Raw genomic sequence first — 26,513 nt, 5'->3', positions numbered from 1 at the left:
AAATGACCAAAAATATAATTATTAAAGATCTAAAAGATATTATAAGATAGACCTTGTGATTATATATCAAACTCTGTAACCCAATATTAGAGAATATACTTTCTTTTAAGTGTTTATGGAATACTAAAAAATCAACTATATCTTATATCAAGAAAACCTTAATAAATTTCAGGAAGTAGAAATACTGCAAAATATTTTATTGGTACAATTCTGTAAAGCTAGGAATTCATTATAAACTCAGAAAACAAAATGACCCTTTTATTTGGAAATTTTAACATTCCCTATTTAACAAATGGTACATTTAAGATTCTAGACAGCCATAGCAGATCTCAGAAAAAAAATCATCGCCTTAAAAATTTTTAATAATAAACATGAAAAATTAAACATCTTACTCAAAATTGTTTTAAAAAATAGTAAAATGAGCCAAAGGATAACAAAAGGAAAGAACTAATAAGTATTAAAGCTTTTTATTTATTTATTTATTTTTTGTCTTTTTGCCTTTTCTAGGGCTGCTCCTGCGGCACATGGAGGTTCTCAGGCTAGGGGTCCAATCGGAGCTGTAGCCACCGGCCTAGGCCAGAGCCACAGCAACGCGGGATCCGAGCCACATCTGCAACCTATACCACAGCTCACGGCAACGCCGGATCATTAACCTACTGAGCAAGGCCAGGGACCGGACCCGTAACCTCATGGTTCCTAGTCAGATTCATTAACCACTGCACCACGGAGGGAACTCCTAAAGCATTTTTTTAAATGGCCACTAAAAAGTAACTTTCCAGGTTGTGGTGTTTAAAGTTTTAAACATAAGCTGCTTGGGGTTTAAATCACCAGTAAAGGATCTTGAAACTACAAATCGAGTTAAATTTAGTGAGGCAAGTAATTCTATCCTGGTTGATTTATCAGACAAGCACAGAGAAGGCATAAATATTTATGAGTTTGTCCCAGCACCTGAACAGCACATAGAGCAGTAGTACACATGTTCTGTATTTGGAAATGGGCTTGAGTCTTGTGGCAGAGAGCTAGTTGGTGAAAGTCTTCAGAGTAGAACACTTCAAAACTGCAAGAGTACAGTGAAGCCCAGTGCTCTCAGCAGAGTGCTCGTGGCAGTACCGTAATAGCAGATGCAGTAACAAGTGTGCTCAGAAAAACTGGCCCTTCAACTGACTGGAGATACTGGCCCAAAGACAAAAATGTACTGCCCTACGAGACCTCTCTCAAACAGAAGCTGTTTGATACAGATCCCAGAATTAACTAGAGCAGGCCTGATTTCTCTCTTAAAAGACAATCTGGTATAGTAGCTGCTATTAGTATCCTTTTTTTTATCACTTGGGTACACTATTCACAGTAAAATTAGCCTGCATATTCTAACTGGTGTGAGGTGGTCATATGGGGACCTCACTACTATCCTTTGAAGTTTTTCATGTTTTATCATCTTTTTTTTCTAAACTGTATGTGTAACCCGAGACATTGCATATTAAAAGCTGATCATTATGTAAGACATGACACTTTAAAATTTGCCCCTTTTTTTGGCCACACCCACACCCAAATGGAAGATCCTGGGCCAGGGATCAAACCTGCACCTCAGCTGCATTAACCCACTGCCACTGCACCACATAGGAACTTCCAAAATTTGCCTTATGATTCATTATTTTATTTTAGGTTGGATATCATTATACATCAGAATCACCTGAAAACCCTAGAAAGTATATATATATTCTTAGACTAATGCCTGAGCCCCACCCCAGATCATGAATCAGAATCTCTGGGCATGAGAGCCTGTTTTTAAGCTCATGTATAACCAAGGTTGAAGCTACTTTTAAATTTACATGCTTTGGCCTTCATTTTTTTTCCATACTGGCATTTTCTCTTCTGAAATAAGAAAGTGGATGAGTTTTTATGATTAGTGCATTAAATGATAAATCTGAAGACGTTTGAAAAACCATTGTACATAGCTTGTTTAAGAGACAGTCTTTGAATGATAACTAGGTAGCTGTTATGTGGATCTTAATATAATAGGATTCTACTATAAATTTAAGTTAACCTCTGGAATGAAATGAATCCTTAGGGAATTTTATGCTTTATATTTTGTGAAATAATATCCTTTAGAAATGTCTCAACATAGGATTGGCTATGCTTCAAAGAGATAAAAATTAATGAAACTTTCAGTGGTACGTCCATATGTCTGCCAGTAATCTGTGGTCTGTCATACAGGAGGGCTTATAAAAATGTGTTGTTTCCATGTATATATAGAAATGTTCCTATCATTTTATGTACTTCTCTTATACTTTCAGATATGCAGAAACTGTACCGGTTGCTTTGATCGACATATCCCGTGTGTTTCTCTGAACTGCCCAGTACTTTACAAACTCTCTCGAGTAAATAGAGAATTATCCAAGGCACCATATCTCCGGCAATTACTAGACCAGTTTTAAGTTGTCAATATCACAGAATTCCAGGTGCTATTTTTTTCAGTGTTTACCACTAAACTGTTGTGCATGGTGCTTTTTCAACTTTCATCAAGTCAAGTATGTTCATTGTCTGTCTGTTATCTGGAGACTATGAAGACTTTTATGCTAACTGAATTAAAAATTGTACTTGTTGATCTCTGAATAGCTCATTTCTTACAATGTACAAATTTCTCATCCTTTCACCTTTTTAACATTGTTTTATAATGCAGGTGTCTAGAATTTGCTCCAGTATGTGTAACATCTTGTAAATCCATTTGAGTAGATCATATTTACTTCCCTGTGGAAGGAGCACTGAAAACCTCTTTTAAAAAAACCATTCGTGTTTTCCTTGAAATGTCTGTTATCAAGACGTGTTAGAGATATTCATTCACTTTATAATTTTGACTGCGAAATATTTTGTAAATACACTTTTTTACTTTTCAAACAACTGAGTAAAAATAATGTGCAATGAATTTTATACAAATGATTTTCAAGTTGTTTGGTATATATATCCTCTAGGTTTTGCTTGACTCAGAGTAGAGTTGTTATTTTGATCAAACTGTGCAAACAATAGTACCATGTGTAGCATTTTGAAACATTATTTTCTAAAACCGCTGTCTTGCTTTAGCTATTAATGGGGCATTGTGAGGAACTGTGCAAAGACATTTTTGTTACAAACCTGTGGGCCTGTTGCAATACTTTAAAAATAAAAAATTTTATTCCATTTTTGCTTGTTTTGTATAGACATTTCTATTGCTTCTAAATATGCTTAAAATATTTTCTTTCCTTACGTACTGTACAGTTAATCTTATTTGCCATCATCTTGAACACAAAATGTGTATTTAGAATATTTGTATAACTGTATAAAATAAAAAAGGAATTATGTGGTCAGTGCATTGTTTTTTAAACTGGAAATCATTTTGTTTTAAAAGTTAATAATGGAAACCATATTAAAATTGAATAAAATATGAAATATGGCAGTGTGGTTTTATCTTGCTGTAAAATAGAATTATTTTCATCTAAAAAAAATAAATAAATTAGGAGTTCCCCTCATGGCGCAGTGGTTAACAAATCCGACTAGGAACCATGAGGTTGCGCGTTCGATCCCTGCCCTTGCTCAGTGGGTTAAGGATCTGGCGTTGCCATGAGCTGTGGTGTAGGTTGCAGATGCGGCTCGGATCCCGCGTTGCTGTGGCTCTGGCGTAGGCAGGTGGCTACAGCTCCGACTGGACCCCTAGCCTGGGAACCTCCATATGCCACGGGAACAGCCCTAGAAAAGGCAAAAAGACAAAAAAAAAAAAAAAAAAAATTCATCTTTTTTAAGCCTACATTGGTTATATTTTCCCTATTCTCTATGAACTTTAATAAGGTTAACTCATTTTATCTTAACTGACATTGTAATTCCTTTACCAAAACTTTTTTTTAATGGCAGCAAAAGTAGTCTAGGAAAAGTGTAGCTCTCGTCCTTTCAGATTCTAAGAATCTATATGTTAGTAGATCTACATTTTCATTTAGATATAATTAATCTTGAAACTAGAACTTTCCAGAAGGAAAGCAAATATTAATACTTTCTTTGTGTGTGTTTTAGGAACACACTTGTGGCATATGGAGATTCCCAGGCTAGGTAGGGATTGAATTGGAAGTGCTGCTGCTGGCCTACACCACAGCCACAGCAACACAGGATCCAAGCTGCATCTGCAACCTACACCACAGCTCACGGCAAAGCCGGATCCTTAACCCACCGAGCAAGACCAGGGATAGACTCGCATCTTCATGCAAAGACATTTTTGTTACAAACCTGGGCCTGACTAGTATCTTCATGGAGATTAAAACTTTAAATGCCAGTTTTTTCAATTAAAAAAAAATTTCATACAAAGTTCATCTGGGAGTTCCCATTGTGGCTCAGCAGATTACAAACCTAACTAGTATCCATGAGGATTCAGGTTCAATCCCGGGCCTCACTCAGTGGATTAAGGATCCAGTGGTGTAGGTCACACATGCAGCTTGGATTCCGCATTGCTATGGCTGTGGTGTAGGCCAGCAGCTACAGCTCTGATTTGACCCCTAGCCGGGAAACTTCCATATGCCATGGGTGTGGTCCTAAGAAGCAAAAAAAAAAAAAAAACCTCACATGATTATGTACCAGAAATAGGTCTTCTGTTGCCAAATGAAGTTCTTCCAAATACTGGGATTCCTTTTCTGGAAATTATATCGTAAATACGTACTCAAAGAGATAGAAATCATGTCTCTGCACATATTTCTCCCAAGACCAATGGAGACATAATAAGTCCCCACCTCTGCAGATCTGTTTTTTGTTTGGCTGGCTAGAGCTAGTCCTTAGAATTAGGATTTTCCTGGAATTCCCATCGTGGCGCAGTGGTTAACGAATCTGACTAGGAACCATGAGGTTGCGGGTTCGGTCCCTGCCCTTGCTCAGTGGGTTAACGATCCGGCGTTGCCATGAGCTGTGGTGTAGGTTGCAGATGCGGCTTGGATCCCGCGTTGCTGTGGCTCTGGCGTAGGCCGGTGGCTACAGCTCCGATTCGACCCCTAGTCTGGGAACCTCCATATGCCGTGGGAGCGGCCCAAGAAATAGCAAAAAAAGACAAAAAATAAATAAATAAAAATAAAAGAATTAGGACTTTCCTACCTTGCATGTGCGGGCATTGATGAAGTTTTCTGTTTAGGTTCTGTGGTAGCAGGACTTCAATTACTTCATCTTTCTCATCAGGGCAGCTAGACACTCTAGATTCTCAACAGAATAATCAATGGACACAGCCAAACGAACAAATAAGTACTCAAAACTAGATTGAGGCACCTAACAAATCTCTGGTTCCCTTTTCTGCAGGGAAATGCCTCCCTCGTAACTCTGTCCTCAGAGTCTATAGCCACACTGCTTTTTAAAGAGATTCGTTTGCTGTCCAGTTACTATCACTTGTGAGGGTTTTGAAACATGGACCTATTTTACCAAAAAATACTCTGTAAGGATCTTCTGGTGTACTTTCATAATTATTTTTCCTCCCTTTTAGAACAGCTGTTAATAAGGTTTTGTCTTCCACCCAGCCTGCAAAAAAAAAAAAAGAAAAACTAAAACTTCCATTTTTGAGTAATACTGAAGAAATAATATCATTAAAAATTCCCTTAAGTTTGTTAAAATGCTTTTTCTCTCATTCGGACCACTTGCTACCAGTGTGTTTCCCCAGATGTGATGTTTTAACAATGGCTACTTACAATTCTGTCTTCTCTTCACTCCCCTGGGGTCCCAGTCAGCAGTGGGAAAAGGCGGGTGCTGAACCATGTGATACTCAGTTCTATATGAACTTCAGTTTTCTAATAGTGTCTGTGAAGAAGGCCAATTAAAAAAAAATGTGAACAGAAGGGGCATTGTAAAGAATTCTTAGTCCTGTGAGGGCTGGAGAGAATCTGTAGGCTGTATTCAGCCCATTCCCTGCCATCAAGGATGCTGCCCTGATGACCCAAAATTCCCTTCTGGAGCTGTATTTTGCACTAGTAGAGATTTACTGCTGTGTAATCTTGATCTCTCCACCTACTCTCTGTTTTATTTTCATAATAACTGAAGGACAGGGACCTTCCTTAAAGGCCCATCAAATAAGATTTAAATTCATTCCTCAAATTCAGAATGGTATTTCTTAAAATATGTATTTGATTTTATAAAATAAAAACAAACATGGCTATAAACAACATTACTAGGGCTCTGCCAGGAAAGGAGGGAAGGGAAGGGAGGACAGCAGTGTACAACTAGCTGTTTTCAGGTTGGCTGTGTCCTGATGGGCCTCAATGAGACCTGCACCTCTTAGAGGTCAGTCTACCAAATGCACTTGACTCACTGTTACCTGCCAAATACCCGTCTTTCCCGTGATGTGAGGAGACTTGTTACATTTAACCACTTTTGGTTTTAAAAAAGTGAACGAATTCGGGGGAGTTTCCGTCATGGCTCAGGGGTTAACCCGACTAGCATCCATGAGGATTCAGGTTCGATCACTGGCCTCACTCAGTGGGTTAAGGATCTGGTGTTGCCGTGAGCTGTGGTGTAGGTTGGTGTAGGTCACAGATGCTGCTCAGATATGATGTGGCTGTGGTGTATGTTGGAGGCCACAGCTCTGATTGTACCCCTAGACTGGGGACCTCCATATGCTGCAGGTGTGGCCCTAAGAAGACAGACCAAAAAAAAAAAAAAAAAAGTGAAAGAATTAGGATGGCATTAATGCCCCAAAGTTATGATTAGTTAGTAAGTAGCTTTCTATAGGGAAATAGTTATGGACTGTTTCTAGCATTTGAGATCTGTGGAGGAAGTGATAAGACACAGCACTAAACCTGCACCTTACTTCCTCACCCTCATAATTGTGTTGTCACTGGCCAACTCCAAAAGTGGCTTACTAAGGAAAGTATCTTGTAGAAGAACTCTCAAATTTATAGTATCAGGTTTCTCTGTATATTGAAGGCAAAAATATGATGAGGAAGACAAATGAAGGCATTTTTAAATCAAAACACCATCTTAGTACCTGGGAGTCTTACATCTTGCTGGAAGGAAAGACAGGGCAGTTTGGGGAAGAAGTAATAACAGGCTAAGAGTAAGGAAACCCCGTGCCCTGGCATTGCTTATGACTGTTAGTGGAAATGCAGCCCTTTGGAAAAGCAACTAATTTGGTCACAGAAATTAAGAAATTTAAAAATAGTTACATTCTCTAAAAACAGAGGATAATACCACCTACCCTGATTATTGATAGAAGTTTTATGAGTGGGAATGTGGATGGATGCAAAACAGTTATACGAATGTAAAGTATTAGGTTTTTTCATCTGAAGAAACCAAGGTAATCACCTGTCCTCAAGTGCACCACAGTCTATTTGTAAAGACAAGACAGTGGTGTCAAGATGATAAAGATTTTTTTTTGTCTCCTCCTCCTCTATCAGATAAACCTAAGAAAAAGCAAGAGAAAGCCATAATTGATCACACTTAGAGAACTTCCAGAAGGCTTAACAACAGAAGACCCCAGGTGAGAACTGATTATTTAAAAGGAGCAGTTAGTCCAGAGGCCAGCACTAGCCCCAGGACCTGGCTTCACCCACCAGCGGGCAGGCACCATCCCTGAGGCATTCTAGACTTGGAGTCTGCCCACCAATGGGCCAGCACTAACCACAGGGACCCCTGGAATTCCACAGCCAGCCACCTCATGACCCAGCCCTGCCAACCAGCAGCCTTTCACAGATCAGAGCCTGGCAACCAACTGGACCAGGGCCAACCACACCTGCCAGACAAGCCACAGTCGTCAGCCTGCCACAACAGAAGAAGCCACACAGCCAGGAGAGGGGGCACCCCTAGAACATAAAGCTCTGGTGATGAGAGGGGTGCACTGCTGGGATACATAGATATCTCAAAAAAAAAGGCCACTTCTCCAAGGTCAGGAAGTGTAACCTGCATACCAGACACAGAGAAATAAAGACAACATGTTAGGGAAGATGAGGTGACAAAGGAATGTGTTTCAAATGAAGGAACAAGATAAACCCCAGAAGAACAACTACACAAAGAGGATAACCACAATCTACCCGAGAAAGTATTCAGGGTAGTGATCATAAAGATGATCAACAACTCAGGAGAAGAATGGATGCAGAGAGCAAGAAGTTAGGATTTTTATTGTGCTTTTGTTTTTTATTGAAATATAGTTCATTTCCAGTATTGTTTCAAGTATACAATGATTCTGTTTTACACACACACACGCATATTTTCTATTGGTTTCAAGGTGTTTTTGTGCCAGTACCAAGAATATAATCTTTGGATTCTTTTCCACTACATATTAATTTCAAGATATTGAGTATAACTCCCTATGCTATACAGCAGAACCTCCTTGTTTACCTATTTTATATATAGTACTGTGTATATAGTTATCCCAACTCCTAATTTCTCTCTTCCCCTGCCAGTCTCCCCTTTGGTAACCATAAGTTTTTTTGTTTCATCTTGTTTTGTTCCTTAGGGCCACACATGCAGCATATGGAAATTACCAGGCTAGGGGTCAAATCAGAGCTTAAACTGTTGACCTACACCACAGCCATACCAGATCCAAGTGCATCTGTGACCTACGCCACAGCTTTTGGCAACACCAGATCCTTAATCCACTGAGCAAGGCCAGGGATTGAACCTGCATCCTCATGGATACTAGTCAGGTCCTTAACCCACTGAGCCACAAGGTAACTCCTGGTAACTGTAAGTTTGTTTTCTGTGTCTATGAATCTATTTCTGTTTTGTAAATAAGTTCATTTGCATAATTTTTTCCATTCCACATATAAGTGATATCATGTGGTATTTTCTTTCTCTGACTTATTTAATATAATCTCTAGATCCATCCATGTTGCTACAAATGGGTGATCAAAGAACTCGGGAGAAGAATGGATGGACAGAGTGAGAAATTAGACGTTTTTAACAAAGGGTTAAAATATATAAAGATCAACTGAACAGAGTTAAAGAATACAATAACTAGGAATACCTGTCATAGCACAGTGGAAACAAATCTGACTAGGAAGCATGAGGTGGTGGGTTCAATCCCTGGCCTCGCTCAGTGGGTTGAGGATCCGGCGTTGCCGTGAGCTGTGGTGTACGTAGCAGGTGTGGCTCGGATCTGGTGTTGCTGTGGCTGTGGTATAGGCCGGCAGCTGCAGCTCCAATTAGACCCTTAGCCTGGGAACCTCCATATGCCACGGGTGCAGCCCTAAAACGACAAAGACAAAAAAAAAAAAAAAAAAAAAAAAAAGAATAACTGAACAGAAAAACACTAGTAGGTATCAACAGTAGACTAAATGAACAGAGGAATGAATCAGCAAGCCAGAAGACAAAGTAGTGAAAATCACTGAAGCTAAATAGAAAAAAAGACTTGTATTCTGAAAACTATAAGACATTGATGAAAGAAATCAAAGATGACACAAAAAGAAAAATATACCATGTTCTTGACTGGAAGAATCAATATTGACAAAATGACTATACTACCCAGGGCAGTCTACTGATTCAGTGCCGTCCCTATCAAACTACCAATGGCAATTTCCACAGAACTAGAACAAAAAAATTTTAAATTTGTATGGAATTACAAAAGATCCCAAATAGCCAAAGCAATGCTGAGAAAGAAAAGTGGAGCTGGAGGAATCAGGTTCCCTGATTTCAGACTATACTACAAAATTACAGTCATCAAAAATGTGGTACTGGCACACAAAAAAATATATAGATCAATGGAACAGGATAGAAATCCCAGAAATAAACCCATTCACCCATGATCCATTACTCTATGACAAAGGAGGCAGGAATATACAATGGAGAAAAGACAGTCTCTTCAATAGTGGTGCTAGGAAAACTGGACAGCACATGCAAAAGAATGAAATTAGAACATCCTCTAACATCATACACAAACATAAACTCAAAATGGATTAAAGACCTAAATATAAGACCAGACACTTTAAAACTCTTAGAGGAAAACAGGACAAACACTCTTTGACATAAACTGCATCAATATCTTTCAGATCCACCTGCTAGAGTAATGACAATAAATATGAAAGTAAACAAATGGGACCTAACTGAAAGCTTTTGCACAGCAAAGGAAACCATAAACAAAATGAAAAGACAACCCACATAATGGGAGAAATATTTGCGAATGAAGCAACTGACAAGGTATTAATCTCCAAAATATACAAACACGTCCTGTAGCTCAATATCAAAAAACAACCCAATCAAAAAATGAGCAGAAGATCTAAAAAGACATTTCTTCAAAGAAGACATACAGATGTCCAAAAACACACATGAAAAGATGCTCAATGTCACTAATTATTAGAGAAATGCAAATCAAAACTACTATGAGATACTACCTTATACCAGCCAGAATGGCCATCATCAAAAAGTCTACAAATAATAGAGTTCCCATTGTGGCACAGAAGAAACGAATCCGACTAGTATCCGTGAGGATGCAGGTTCAATCCCTGGCCTTGCTCAGTGGGTTGGGGATCCAGCATTACTGTGAGCTGTGGTGTAGGTCACAGACACAGCTCTGGTCCAGCATTGCTGTGCCTGTGGCTTAGGCCAGCAGCTGTAGCTCCAATTCAACCCCTAGCCTGGGAACTTCCATATGCCATGAGTGTGGCCCTAAAAGGAAAAAAAAAAAGTCTACAATAATAAATGCTGGAGAGTGTGTGGAGAAAAGGGAATCCTCTCACCGTTGGTGGGAATGGACACTGGTGCAACCACTATGGAAAACAATACGGAGGTTCCTTAAAAACTAAAAGTAGAACTACCATATGATCCAGCAATCCCACTGCTAGGCATCTATCCAGAGAGACCTCTAATTGCAAAAAATACATGTACCCCAATGTTCATTGCAGCACTATATACAGTAGCCAAAACAAGGAAGCAACCTAAATGTCCATCAACAAAGGAAGGGATAAAGAAAATGTGGTACATATATACAATGGACTATTAGCCATAAAAAGAATGAAATAATGCTATTTACAGCAACTTGGATGGACAGAGAAACTATCATACTAAGTGAAGTTAAATAGTGAAAGACAAACATCGCATGATATCACTTACACGTGGAATCTTAAAAAAAAGGGGGGGGATGTGAATGAACTTATTTGCAGAACAGAAACAGACTCACAGACTTTGGAAAACTTATGGTTACCAAAGGAAACATGTGCGAGTGGGATGGGTGGACTGGGCTTTGGGATTGGCATATGAACACTGAGGTATACGGAATGACTTGCCAACAGGGACCTGTATAGCTGTACAACAGAGAAAACTCAACCCAGTATTCTGTAATAATCTATGTGGGAAAAGAACCTGAGAAAGAATGGATATGTGTGTGTGTGTATGTATATATATATGACTGGGTCACTTTGTTGTACAGCAGAAATTCTCACAGCCTTGTAAATTAACTACTTTACTTAAAACTTAAAAAAAAAAACCTATACTTCAGTAAAACTTTTTAAAAAACAGAGCTGGAGGAATTAGCCTCCCAGACTTCAGACTGTACTACAAAGTTACAGTCATCAAAACAGTATGATACCAGCACAAAAATAGAACCAAAAAAAAAAAAAAGATCATGGAGCAGGACAGAAAGCCCAGAGATTTAAACCCATACACTTATTGTCAACTAATCTAAGACAAAGGAGGCAAGAATATACAATGGAGAAAAGTGTCTCTTCAAGAAATGGTACTGGGAAAACTGGACAGCTGCATGCAAAAGAATGAAATTAGAACATTCTCTAATACCATACACAAACATAAACTCAAAATGGATTGAAGACCTAAATGAAAGACCAGATACTATAAAGCTCCTAGAGGAAAACAGGCCAAACACTCTTTGACATAAACTGCATCAATATCTTCTCAGATCCACCTCCTAGAGTAATGACGATAAAAACAAAAACAAATGGGACCTAATTAAACTTAAAAGCTTTTTCACAGCAAAGGAAATCACAAACAAATGAAAAGACAACCCACATAATGGGAGAAAATATTTGCAAATGTTGCAACTGATAAGAAAAACAACCCAATCAAAAAACGAACAGATGATTTAGACATTTCTCCAAAGAAGACCTACCGATGGCCAAAAAACATGAAAAGATGTTCAACATAGCTAATTACTAAAGAAATTCAAATCAAAACCACAATGAGTTATCACCTCACATCAGTTAGAATGTCCATCACCAAAAAGTCTACAAATAATAAATGCTAGAGAGGGTGTGGAGAAAAAGGAACCCTCTTACACAGTTGGTAGGAATATAAGTTGGTACAGCCACTTTGAGAACTGCAAGGAAGTTCTTCAAAAACTAAAAAGAAAGCTACCATATGATATTGCAATCCCACTCCTGGGCATATAGCCAGAGAACACCATAATTTAAAAGTTACATGCACTCCTATGTTCATAGCAGCACAATGGCTGAGACATGGAAGCAACCTAAATGTCCACTGACAATGGATAAAGAAGACGTCATCTACATATACACAACAGAACATTACTCAGCCATAAAAAAGAATGAAATTCTGCTATTTGCAACAATGTGGATGGATATAGAGGGTATTATGCTTAGTGAAATTAGAGAAAGAAAAGTATGTTACTATTTATATTCCGAAACTAAAAAATGAAACAAACTACTGAAAATAACAAAACAGAAACAGACTCACTGAGGGAACAAATTAGTGGTTACTAGTGGAAGGAGGGAAGGGAGGAGGTACAAAATAGGGATAGGAGATTAAGAAATACAAGCTATTGCATAAAATAAATAAGCAGCAAGGATATATTGTACAGCAGAGGGAAATACAGCCATTATTTTGTAGTAACGTTGAGTGTAATCTATAAAAATATTGCATCAGTATGTTGTATAGCTGAAACTAATATAATATTGTAAACCCACTATATTTCAATTAAATAAAAGGAAAACGAAAATTAAATCATGACATCAAAAACATAAAATATAGTGGAGGTGGTAAAAATGTAGTTTTTCGTTTGGGGGGAGAGGGAAGGGTTTGGCCACACCTGTGGCATGTGGAAGTTCTCAGGCCAGGGATCAAACCTGTGCCACGGTGAAATCAAGCAGGGCCCTGTGGGGCTCCTGGACACAAAAGCCTTACTGTGTCCTCCATTTCTTGTTTTTATGAAATGGGCTTCTTTCAGCCTCCATGGCCTTCCCTGAGTTCCAAGGAGCAGGTTCAGACAGCTGCTGATGTGGAAGGGAGGGGATGCAAAGACAAGGGAGGAACAGCTAAGCAATAATAGTACAGACTTGGGGCAGGATCCTGGTTCCCCCTCAAGGGATACGCATAATGACCTAGGCATCTTACACACCTAAGAGAAAAGTTATATTCTTTATGCTTCTTTTAGAAAGGAATACTTTAAAACTGAACAGCTTGGAGCCCTTCCTACGCTTCTCCCTTGTTTTGATTTCACCCTAAACACAATAACCTGTAAGCTAAAGATTAAGCACCAGGATGGCGCCAAGATCTCCTGACGCCAGCTTCGATGACTAAGATTCCCCAAAAGAAAGAAGAATGCATGTTTGCCCCAAGCCTGATTCTTATCTGAAACCTTGTTTTTCTCCTTTTAGACTATAAAACTCCCTCCAATTCTTCCTGAAAGGAGGCGGGGGGCACAGTCTTTAAGGCATTAGCCTGCTGTGGCCTTCTTTGCCCAGCAAAGCAATAAAAGATTTTTTTTTTCCTCTACCCAAAACTCTGTCTCCACAGTTCTATTTGGCACTGGTAGAACGAGGCCAAGTTTTGGCAACAAAGCAATAACCCAAACTGCTGCAATGATAACACCAGATGCTTAAAACTGCTTCACCACAAGGGAAGTCCAAAATGTAGTTTTTAAATGCATTTCCAATTAAGTTGTCAACTTAAATTGTTACAAATAGATGTTTGATATAAGCCTCAGGGTAACCACAAAGCAAAAACCTATAGTAGACCCACAAAAGATCAAAGGAATCTAAGCATACCATGATGGAAAGTCAACTAAGAAGAGAGCAAGAGAATAGAGCAAGAGAAGAAGAAAGGAATACTGGAATTACAAAACATCCAGAAAGTAATGAACAAAATGGCAATAAGAACATAACATCAATACCTACTCTAAATGTAAATGAACTCAACTTTCCAATCAAAATACAAAGTAGCTGAATGGATTTTTAAAAAAAAAGAAAAAAGGCAGTTCCCGTCGTGGCGCAGTGGTTAATGAATCTGACTAGGAACCATGAGGTTGCGGGTTCGGTCCCTGCCCTTGCTCAGTGGGTTAACGATCCGGCGTTGCCGTGAGCTGTGGTGTAGGTTGCAGATGCGGCTCTGATCCCGTGTTGCTGTGGCTCTGGCGTAGGCCAGTGGCTACAGCTCCGATTCGACCCCTAGCCTGGGAACCTCCATATGCCGCGGGAGCGGCCCAAAGAAATAGCAAAAAGACAAAAAAAAAAAAAAGAAAGAAAAGAAAGGGAGTTCCCGTCATGGCACAGCAGAAACAAATCTGACTAGGAACCATGAGGTTGCAGCTTTGATCCCGGGCCTCACTCAGTGGGTTAAGGATCCGGCGTTGCCATGAGCTATCTGTGGGTCGCAGACGCGGCTCAGATCCTGAGTTGCTGTGGCTCTGGCATAGACTGGCAGCTGTAGCTCTGATTGGACTCCTGGCCTGGGAATCTCTATATGCCATAGGTGCAGCCCTAAAAAAGAAGGGAAAAAAAAAAGGACCCAACTATATGCTATCACAGGACATTTACCTCAGCTTTAAGAACACATACAGACTGAAGGCAAAAGGGTAGGCAAAAAATTCCATCCAAATGGAAACCAAAAGAAAGCTAGGATAGTTATACTTATGTCAGACAAAACGGATTTTAAGAAAAAGAATAAAATAAGTGACAAAAAAACTTCTCTAGGCAGAAGAGAAAAGGCCACACCTAGAAATAAGGAAATTATAAATGAGAAAGCCTATCAGTAAAGGCAAACATAAAATAAGGTAGGATATCATCCACAGACAAATATCAAAACTAGCAACAGTGAGAGTACAAGTTCAGAATATTGAAAATGCATTTGAAATTAAGAACCCAGCAACCTAAACCAATCCTGTACATGTATTGATTGCTATATCTAAATCTAATGGGAACAACTAACCAAAAAACTACAACAGACACACATATAAGAAAGAAAAAGCAAACCAAATACAATATTAAAGACAGTCATCAAATCCCAAGAGAGAAGAACAAAAAAGAAAAGGAAGAAAAAAGACCTAAAATAAGAAATCTAAAACAATTAAGAAAATGGTAATAAGGGAGTTCTCTTGTGGCTCAGCAGGTTTAAGGATCCCATGCTGTTACTGCAGCAGCTTGAGTCACTGCCATGGTAGGCTTTGATCCAAACCCAGGAACTGTCTTGTGTCATAGGCGCAACCAAAAAAAAAAAAAAATTAAGTACAAATATATTAATAATTACAATGAATGTAAAGGGATTAAATGCTCCAACCAAAAGACACAGACTAGTTGAATGGATACAAAAACATGACCCATACATATGCTATCTACAAGAGATCCACTTCAGATCCAGGGACACAAACAGCCTGAAAGTGAGGGGACAGAAGACAGTCCATGCAAATAAAAATCAAAAGAAAGCTGGGGTAGCAATACTCATATCAGACAAAATAGACCTTTTTTTTTTTTCCTTTTTAGGGCCACACCTGCAGCATATGGAGGCTCCCCGGCTAGGGATCTAATTGGAGCTGTTGCCACCAGCCTGCACCAGAGCCACAGCAATGCCAGATCTGAGCCGTGTCTGCGACCTACACCACAGCTCACAGCAATGCCGGATCCTTAACCCACTGAATGAGGCCAGGGATCAAACCTGCAACCTCATGGTTCCTAGTTGGATTCGTTTCCACTGTGCCAAGACAGGAGCTCTCAAAATAGACTTTAAAATAAAGATGGTTAGGAGTTCCCATCATGGCTCAGTGGAAATGAACCTGACTAGCACCATGAGGATTCGGGTTCAATCCCTGGCCTTGCTCAGTGGGTTAAGGATCCAGCGTTGCTGTGAGCTGTGGTGTAGGTTGCAGACATGGCTCGGATCTTGCATTGCTGTGGCTGTGGTGTAGGCCAGCAGCTATATATAGCTCTGATTTGACCCCTAGCCTGGGAGCCTCCATACTGCCATGGGTGTGGCCCTAAAAAGACAAAAATAAATAAGTAAAATAAAATAAAGACTGTTACAAGAGACAAAGACTTTATATAATGATCAAAGGATCAATCCAAGAAGATATAACAATTTTAAATATATATGCACCCAACATAGGAGCACCAAAATACATAAGACAAATGCTAACAGCCATAAAAGGAAAAATTAACAGTAACACAATAATAGTGGGGAACTTTTAACACCCCACTTACAGCAATGGACGGATCATCCAGACAGAAAATCAATAAGGAAATATAGGCCTTAAATGACACACTAGACCAAATAGACTTAATTGCTATTTATAGAACATTCGATCCAGAACAGCAGAATACATTCTTCTCAAGCACATATGGAACATTCTCTAGGATAGATCACATCTTGGGCCACAAATCAAACCTCAGTCAATTTTTAAAAAGTGAAATCATATCCAGCATTTTTTCCAACCATAACACTGTAAGACTGGAAATCAACTATAAGAAAAAACAAACAAACAAACAAAAAAAAACCCAGCAAATACCACAAATACCTGGAGGCTAAACAATATGCTACTAAACAACTAATGGATCAGTGAAGAAATTAAAGAAGAAAGCAAAACATACCTAGAGACAAAGGACAATGAAAACACAATGATCCAAAACCTATGGGATGAAGCAAAAGAAGTTCTAACAGGAAAGTTTATAGCAATACAGGCTTACCTCCGGACACAAGAAAAATCTCAAACAACCTAACCTTACACCTAAAGCAACTAGAGAAAGGAGAACAAACAAAACCCAAAGTTAGTAGAAGGAAAGAAATCATAAAACTGAGAGCATCTATACAAATGAAACAGAGATGAAGAAAACAATAGAAGAGATCAATGAAACCAAAAGTTGATTCTTTGAAAAGATCAGTAATATTGATAAACGTTTAGCCAAACTCATCGAAAAGTGGGGGGGGGGGCTCAAATCAACAAAATTAGAAATGAAAAAGGAGAAGTTACCACAGACACCACAAAAATACAAAGGATCATGAAAGACTACTACCAGCAACCATATGCCAATGAAATGGACAACCTAAAAGAAATGGAAAATTCTTCAAAAGGTACAATCATCCAAGACTAAAGAAGAAACAGAAACTATGAACAGACCAAACACAAGTACTGAAATTGAAGCTGTGATTTTAAAACTTCCAAAAAACAAAAATCCAGGACTGGATGACTTCACAGGTGAATTCTATATAACTTTCAGATAAGAGCAATAGAGTTTCTTCTTTTTTTTTTTTTTTTTTTTTTGTCTTTTGTCTTTTTGTTGTTGTTGTTGTTGTTGTTGCTATTTCTTGGGCCGCTCCCTCGGCATATGGAGGTTCCCAGGCTAGGGGTTGAATCGGAGCTGTAGCCACCGGCCTACGCCAGAGCAACAGCAACGCGTGATCCGAGCTGCGTCTGCAACCTACACCACAGCTCACGGCAACGCCGGATCGTTAACCCACTGAGCAAGGGCAGGGACCGAACCCGCAACCTCATGGTTCCTAGTCGGATTCCTTAACCACTGCGCCACGACGGGAACTCCTGAGTTTCTATTCTACTGAAACTCTTCCAAAAAAATTGCAGACGAAGGAATATTTTCAAAGTCATTCTATGAGGCCACCAACACCCCAATACGAAAACCAAAGATACCAGAAAACAAGAAAATTACAGGCCAATATCATTCATGAATATAGACACAAAAATCTTCAACAAAATATCAGCAAACCAAATCCAACATTAAAAGGATCATACAGTATGATCAAACGGAATTTATGCCAGGGATGCAAGGATTCTTCAATATTTGCAAATCAATCCGTGTGATACACCGCATTAATAAACTGAAGAATAAAGAACATATGATCATTCCAATAGATGCAAAAAAGCTTTTGACAAAATTCAACACCCAATTATGATTAAAAACTCTCCAAATGGTAAAAAGCTGAAAGCATTTCTGCTAAAATCAGGAACAAGACAAGGATGTCCACTCTCACCACTATCATTCAATATAGCTTTGGAAGTCCTGGCCCAGCAATCAGAGAAGAAAAGGAAATAAAAGGAATCCATACTGGAAAAGAAGTAAAATCATCACTGATTGCAGATGACATGATACTCCACATAGAAAATCCTAAAAACTAGAAATCAGAAAACTACTAGAGCTCATCAATGAATTCAGTAAAGTTGTAGGATACAAAATTAATACACAGTTATCTCTCGCATTTCTATACACAACAATGAAAGATCAGAAAGAAAAATTAAGGAAATCATGCCATTTACCCTCACATCAAAAAGAATAAAATACCCTGGAAGTTTGAGGTTAGTAGATGCAAACTATTGCATTTGGAGTGGATAAGCAATGAGACTGATGTATATAGCACAGGAAACTATATCCAATCACTTGTGATGGAACATGATGGAAGATATGAGAAAAAGAATATATATGTATGTATGTATATATATGTGTATGTATGTATAACTGGGTCACTCTACAGTAGAAACTGAAAGAACACTGTAAATCAACTATAATAAAAAAATTTAAATTGAAAAATCATGCAATTTAAAAAAAGAATAAAATAACTAGGAATAAACCTACCTAAAAAGACCTATACACTAAAAGACCTATACACTAAAAACTATAACACGCTGCTCAAAGAAATCAAAGATGACTCAAAGAGATGGAAAGATATACCATGTTCTTAGGTTGGAAGAAATCAGTAATGTTAAATTGACTATACTACCTAAGGCAGTCTACAGATTCAATGCAATCCCTATCAAATTACCAATGGTATTTTTCACAGAAGTAGAACAATATTTATTATGGCCTCACTCTGCAGTAACCCAAGTCACTGCAGTCAGGTTCTTAACCTACTGTACCACAGTGGGAACTCCCTAGAACAAAAAAATTTTTAATTTGTATGGAAACACAAAAGAACACAAATAACCAAAGTAATCTTTTTTTTTTGTCTTTTTGTCCTTTCTAGGGCCGCACTGGCAGTATGGAAATTCCCAGGCTAGGGGTCGAATCGGAGCTGTAGTCACTGGCCTACACTGGAGCCACAGCAATGTGGGATCTGAGTCATGTCTGTGACCTACACCACAGCTCACAGCAACGCCAGATCCTTAACCCACTGAGCAAGGCCAAGGATTGAACTCACAACTTCATGGTTCCTAGTCAGATTTGTTAACTGCTGAGCCATGACAGCAACTCCTTTTTTTTTTTTTTTCCCCAAAGAAATCTTGAAAAAGAAAAATAGAACTGGTGGACTCCAGTTCCCAGACTTCAGACTATACTACAAGAATACAGTCATCAAAACATTATGGTACTGGCCCCAAAACAGAAATATAGATCAGTGGAACAGGATAGAAAGCCCAGAGATGTAAACCCATGCACCTACAGTCAACTAATCTATGTAACATACAATGTAGAAAAGATAGTCTCTTCAATCAGTGGTGCTAGAAATACTGGTCAGCTACATGTACAAGAAGGAAATTAGAATATTCTCAACACCATACAAAAAAATAAACTGAAAATGGATTAAAGACCTAAATTTAAGACCAGATACTATAAAACTCCTTGAGGAAAATGTAGGCAGAAAACGACCTGAAATAAATTGCAGCAATAACTTTTTTTTTTTTTTTTTTTTTTTTTGGTCTTTTTGCCTTTTCTAGGGCCACTCCTGCGGCATATGGAGATTCCCAGGCTAGGGGTCGAATTGGAGCTGTAGCCACCGGCCTACGCCAGAGCCACAGCAACGCAGGATCCAAGCCACGTTTGCGACCCACACCACAGTGCACAGCAACGCCAGATCCTCAACCCACTGAGCAAGGGCAGGGACCGAACCCGCAACCTCATGGTTCCTAGTCGGATTCGTTAACCACTGCGCCACAACGGGAACTCCAGCAATAACTTTTTTGATCCTCCTCCTAGAGTAATAAAGACAAAAACAAAAATGAACAAATGGGACATAATTAAATGTAAAAGCTTTTGCACAGCAAAGGAAACTATAAACAAAATGAAAAGACAACCCACAGAATGGGAAAAAATACTTGCAAAGGAAGCGACCAACAAGGCATTAATCTTTCAAATATACAAACAACTCATCCAGCTCAATATCAAAACAAAACAACCCATTCAAAAATGGGCAGAAGCCCTAAATAGACATTTCTCCAAAGAAGACATACAGACAGACAAAAAAACACATGAAAAGATATTTAACATCACTAATTATTGGGGAAATACAAATCAAAACCACAGTGAGGTATCACCTCATACTGGTGAGAATGGCCATCATCAAAAAGTCTACAAATAGGAGTTCCCATTGTGGCTCAGTGGAAAGGAATTTAACTAGCATCCATGAGGATGCAGGTTCGATCCCTGGCCTTGCTCAGTGGGTTAAGGATCCAGCATTGCCGTGAGTTGTGTAGGTCACAGACGCAGCTGGAATCTGGTATTGCTGTGGCTGTGGTGTAGGCTGGCAGCTACAGCTCCAATTCAACCCTTAGCCTGGGAACCTCCATATGCCATGGGTGCAGCCCTAAAAAGATCAAAAAAAAGTCTACAAACAATAAATTCTGGAGAGGGTCCACTCACCTCTCACTGTTGGTGGGAATGTACTTTGGCACAACCACTATGGAGGTTCCTCAAAAAACTAAAAATAGAACTATTATTTGATCTGACGATTCCACTCCTGAGCATCTATCTGAAGAAAACTACAGCTCAAAAAGATGCAAGTACCCCAGTGTTCATAGCAGCACTATTTACAATAGCCAAGACAAGGAAGCAACCTAAATGTCCATCAATAGAGGAATGGATAAAGAAGATGTGGTACAACTATACAATGGAATATTTCTCAGCCATAAAAAGAATGAAATAATGCCATTTGCAGCAACATGGATGGACCTTGAGATTATCACACTAAGTGAAGTCAGAGAGAAGGACAAATATCATGTATCACTTATATGCGGAATTCAAAAAAAAAAATCATACAAAAGAACTCATTTATAAGATAGAAACAGGAGTTCCCGTCGTGTCATAGTGGTTAACGAATCCGACTAGGAACCATGAGGTTGCGGGTTTGGTCCCTGCCCTTGCTCAGTGGGTTAACGATCTGGCGTTGCCGTGAGCTGTGGTGTAGGTCGCAGACGTGGCTCGGATCCTGCGTTGCTGTGGCTCTGGCTTAGGCTGGGGGCTACAGCTCCGATTCGACCCCTAGCCTGGGAATCTCCATATGCCATGGGAGCGGCCCAAAGAAATAGCAAAACAAAACAAAAAAAAATGGGAGGAGGAATTCCCCTTGTGGCTCAGCACTAATGAACCCAATTAGTATCCATGAAGACTCAGGTTCAATCCCTGGCCTCACTCAGTGGGTTAAGAATCCAGCATTGCCATGAACTGTGATGTAGGTCGCGGATGCGGCTCGGATCCCACGTGGCTGTGCAGGCCCTAAAAATCAATAAAATAAAATAAAATAAAAGGCCCCATCCCCAAGCATTCACAGTCTGGGAAAGTGGGGTTAGGTCTTCCACATACAAACTGGGGGGGGGGGGTGGGTGGGCGGGGGATGACACAATTTAGCCCATAACAGTATCTGAGACAATAATCTAGTGCTTTGCAAACAGTACCTCATTTAAGTCCCAATGCCTACCCCATCAAAGAAAACCAAGGCATAGAGGAATTAAGTAATACCACCCAGGTACTAGGCAGCAGAGGCAGAAATCGAACCCAAGCTCCCAACACACTCCTAACCACCGTACTGCACAGTGGTTTTTTTCATGAGTTTTTTTCATGGGTTCTACTCGATCTATTAAAGTTCCCCCAAGGAGAGTGAGTGAAATGGCCACTGTAGTGAGCACATAGAAAGATTCCATTCCCCAAACTGTTCTCATTTTCAGTGGGAGGTAGCAGAGGAGCCCCTCCAGTCTGCAAGTCTGTCCTGTCCTGAACCACAGTCCTTCACCCCATCCTCCCAGCCCAAGAAGCACCTAGGAGCGGGTGGTTGGGCCCTCAGTCCACTCTCATGCCTATAGCCAAGTCCACCGAGGATGAAGTGGGTGCGTGAGGATAATGCAAGCCCCTGCTTCCTCATGAAGAGCATGGGGGACCCTTGGACATCACAGTCAGTTACACTTGAAATCCGATCCTATCTGGCCCAATGCCAAGGCTTCTCGAGGTTTATATTTATGAGGAGCCAGAAAAGGCCGAGCTTCGCTCAGAGTCCTTGGCATGAGACAAAGGTACAAGAGGATCCCTGCCCAGAGTGAAGTGCACAGCTGTAAACTAGGTCACTGAAAGCAGAGACGGCAGTAGTCACGTAAGGCCATCCAGAATGTCACTTATAACTGCTCCGGTAACACAAGGGAGAATGTGGACATTTTGTTTCTCTCAGCTTAAACTGCCCATTTCAAAAAACACCCTTTACTGGAGTTCCTGTTGTGGCACAGCAGAGACAAATCCAGACTAGGAACCATGAGGTTGTGGGTTCGATCCCTGGCCTCACTCAGTGGGTTAAGGATCCGGTGTTGCCATGAGCCGTGGTGTAGGTCACAGATGCGGCTCAAATCTGGCATTGCTGTGGCTGTGGTATAGGTTGGTGGCTACAGCTCTGATTCGACCCCTAGCCTGGGAACCTCCATATGCCATGGGTGCAGACCTTAAAAAAAAAAAAAAAATCCTTTACCAAGACTCTAGTAAAATATGAAGAGCATGGGGAGGTCACTGTATACCTGAATCATGATCCAGGTTAGCATATTTAACCAAATTATCACCACAGTTGTTTTAAGCAAGTATAAAAATAGGCAGTCTCTCAGCTTCTGGGCTCTGTATGGAAAGAAAGCAAAGTGAGGCAATCAGTTTCTGCTTGTTGTACAATTTTGAAAATCTCCTTTCCATTCTGAAACAGAGACCTATCTGTAATCCTCTTAATTAGGGAAGTATCATTCAAGCAAAATATTAACTGAAGGAGTTTCCATTGTGGCTCAGCAGTAATGAACCCGACTGGTATACATAAGGATGTGGGTTCGATACTTGGCCTCACTCAGTGAATTAAGGATCCTGCGTTGCTGTGGCTGTGTTGTAGGCCGGCAGCTGTAGCTCCGATTTGACCCCTAGCCTGGGAACCTCCATATGCTGCAGCTGTGGCCTTTAAAAAAATAAATAACTGAAACATGCAGCTAGTAATAGCTTCTTTGGTGGACTTATAAGTTTAGAAATTAGGTCAAAAACTTTTTTTTTTCTTTTGGCCACCCTGCAGCACATGGAGTTCCTGGGCCAGGGATCAGATCTGAGGAGCAGTCACAACCTACGCCTCAGCTGCGGCAACACTGGATCCTTAACCCACTGTGCTGGGGATTGAACCTGCATCCAGTGCTCCCAAGACTCCGCTGATCCCCTTGTGCCACAGTGAGAACTCCATAAACCTCTGTTTTTTTTGTTTTTTGTTTTTTGTTTTTTTTATAGGGCCGCATCTGTGGCATATGGAGGTTCCCAGGCCAGGGGTCAAGTAGGAGTTACAGCTGCCGGCCGACATCACAGCCACAGCAATGCAGGATCCTAGACGAGTCTGCAACTTACACCACAGCTCACAACAACATCAGATCCTTAACCCACTGAGGGAGGCCAGGGATCGAACCCGACACCTCGGATCTGTTTCTGCTGCACCACGACAGCAATTCCATAAACTTCTCTTAAGAAGCTGAAGGGCTAAAAATGTTAGATGTTGCCCAAGATATTAGATGGCAATTCTAAAATATCCATGTGATATGAAAATACTATTCACATTTTAGGAACCCAATATACTATCAGATACATTTTGCAGCATTCACAATGTAAAATCTAGAAACATATATAAATACATATCTATAAATATAAATATATATATAATTTATATATATATATAATTTATAGGTATATAGAATTTTTTTTGACCACCCTATGGCAATATGGAGTTTGGGTCAGGGATCAGATCTGCGCCGCACCACAGCTCTGGCAATGCTGGTTCATAACCCTCCTGTGCTCGGGAGGGGTTGGAACCTGTGTCCTAGGGCTCCAGATACACCAACAATCCCACTGAGCCACAGTGGGAACTCCTAGAAATATTCTTGGCTAATTTCTATATAGACACCAAACTCATGAAATGAGACATGAATCTTACATTAAACCAGTGTAAGTATTTATTCATATCAACATTTTACTCAAACAAGCTTTTATATTGTACAAAGTCATGTAAACAGTGAGTAGGTTTAAATCCAGATGTAATAAATGTGCAAGATCATCACCCCTACTCCATTAAGCCCCCCAAATCAAAACCCATCTAGAAGGGCAACCTCCAAAAGGTCCAGTTTGGTTTCATTTGGGGCAGGATTTCAAACAGTATTGATCACCCTCTTTAACGGACCAAGCAACAGCGGAGGTAACAGGAAATAGGAAAGTGCTTCCTCTCCATTTTTCCTTCAGAGAAAGTGCAGACAATTTCATGCATCTATAAAAGGAGCATGACGTAGTAACCAAGCTATAAAATAGCCTTTAAAAACCACTATTATCATCAGAAGTTCCAGTTCTCTGCATTGATAAAAGCAGTGGTTCTCCACCTCTACTGCATGTTCCACGCTGGGGATACTTTTCAAAACATTAATACTCAGGCTCCACTTCAGACCAGTTAAATTCTAACGTAGGTGAAAATGCTGGCATTAGTAATTTTTGAACACTCCTACGCCACCGGAGCAAAGGCTTATCACTTGACCAGGGGGCAATAATACAAGCTGCAATAACATTTTTCCCTCGGGCTGTTTTTTCCCTCCTGGAGCTTATGTGGTCTGGAGGGTGTAGAAGCAAAATGTCACTTTGTCCTGCTTCGGTATGACTAAGCTCTTCTCATATCATGGTCAGGCGACACTACCCCCCACCTCACCAAGATACCAAAATTAACAGAGTCATCTCACTGGCTCCCATCTCAAAAACAGTAAAACCGTGACTATTTCCCATCAGCCTGGACTCTTCAACAAAATTTTATCCCTGGTTTTTGCTATGCTGAAGTCTGAAGATGTGTCACGACCTTTGTGAATATAACGATCGTGTGGAAGAGTTACTGCTTTTCCACTGTGAACAGACTAATGCAAACCTGGAAACCTTGGTAGGTCGTGTTTTTTTCCCCTTAAACACTTGTGTTTTGACTTGCTAAGCCAGTTCTTTTGCTCTTGCGTTTTTCCTTTCCTAAATGCATGTCTCTGTAAAGTCACAGAAAGAGAGTGGACTTAGAACTGGGTAATCCCCTAAGGGCAGAAAGTTCTCTGCAAGTGATAAGAAAAGGGCTGAGGAATGAGCACCTGCTCAATTAACCCACAGGTGTTTGAAGGAGTAACCCAAAACCCAGTTCAACCATAATGTGTCCTTTGGTGGTTGGTGGTACATTCCTCTGCTGTCGCCTTTTTCAGCAGGTTTTCACTCTATTGGACTCAACTGCACTGTGCTATATAATTTTCATAAAATTGTAAATCAAAAATGACTCCAAAGATTGCATGTAAAGGTCCTGGAGATGAACAGACACAAATATACACCAAGGAAACAAGAGCTTGGCTACTATACTGATTTTTCTGGAGCTGGGTTTAACCTGTTAACAGTAAGCTTTGCTAATGCTTCAACTAACAGAAAGGCTGTCAGAGTAAATCTTAGTTGAAATAGGGAAACATAAGCTTGATGAAGGCCAGGACCTCACCTGTCTTGTCCTCTTATAGTTTTGGAGCTGATTATTGAACCTGATAAATGCTCAGTAGATATGTTAAATGACTGAAATGTTTAGACTTGGAAGTCTTTCTGATTCAGAGAGATCAGAGCTGTAATAATATCTCTTGCAAAGTGGGAATCCTCTTGTACCTTATGCAAGCAGAAATGCTACTCTATTAGGAAAGAGCTTTTTTCCTTGATGAAAATTAAACACATCACTACTAACTTTGTCTAATAAGCCCTTCAAAAAAAATCTGCAATTTGGTGTGATTTTTCTATATAAATATATAGTGTTTGTTTGTTTGTTTCCGGTCTTTTTAGGGCCACACTCACAGCAATATGAAGGTTTCCAGGCTAGGGGTTGAAATGGAGCTACAGCTGCTGGCCTAAATCAGAACTACAGCAACATGGAATCTGAACTGCATCTTTGACCTACACCACAGCTCACGTCAACACCGGATCCTTAACCCACTGAGCAAAGCCAGGGATCGAACCTTCATCCTCATGGATATCAGTCAGATTCGTTTCTGCTGAGCCACAACAGGAACTCTGATTTCTTTCCAATTTTAATTCAAAACATTAAACCAGACCATCAGGCCCAGGGCCTGACAATTTGTATCCCATTCAGGCAATTATCCACGAAGCCCA

The 26,513-nt window shown here is 39.9% G+C and overlaps 2 protein-coding genes across 7 annotated transcripts in view; one reads left to right on the top strand and one right to left on the bottom strand.

The window, feature by feature from the left end:
* The window catches only part of REV3L (REV3 like, DNA directed polymerase zeta catalytic subunit), a 203,864-nt gene extending 200,444 nt beyond the window's left edge, over nt 1–3,420 (top strand). For all 5 annotated transcript variants that reach the window (XR_014807038.1, XR_014807043.1, XM_021091238.2 and 2 more), the window contains one exon: nt 2,292–3,420. Coding sequence is in view for 3 of the 5 variants with exons in the window: in XM_021091238.2 (XP_020946897.2) it covers nt 2,292–2,432 (141 nt within the window). In the remaining 2 variants the exon portion in view is untranslated. The remainder of the gene's footprint in view (nt 1–2,291) is intronic.
* Nucleotides 3,421–5,228: 1,808 nt separating this feature from the next.
* The window catches only part of MFSD4B (major facilitator superfamily domain containing 4B), a 36,683-nt gene continuing 15,398 nt past the window's right edge, over nt 5,229–26,513 (bottom strand). Inside the window, exons 6-8 of one of the 2 annotated variants that reach the window (XR_014807116.1) lie at nt 7,181–7,385; nt 5,679–5,787; nt 5,229–5,511 (exon numbers count right to left, since the gene is read on the bottom strand). The gene's annotated coding sequence lies outside the window, so the exon portion shown is untranslated. The remainder of the gene's footprint in view (nt 5,512–5,678; nt 5,788–7,180; nt 7,386–26,513) is intronic. The other variant, XR_014807115.1, reaches the window with a different exon arrangement.

This window comes from Sus scrofa, chromosome 1, assembly GCF_054392235.1.
Source record: "Sus scrofa isolate SSC_HxYL_T2T_F1_AM1 chromosome 1, Sscrofa_HxYL_maternal_Yorkshire_Landrace_v2.0, whole genome shotgun sequence".
In the NCBI taxonomy this organism is placed as follows: Eukaryota; Metazoa; Chordata; class Mammalia; order Artiodactyla; family Suidae; genus Sus; species Sus scrofa.
Note: the sequence above shows the minus strand (reverse complement) of the source record. Positions and strands in the feature narration are given on the sequence as shown.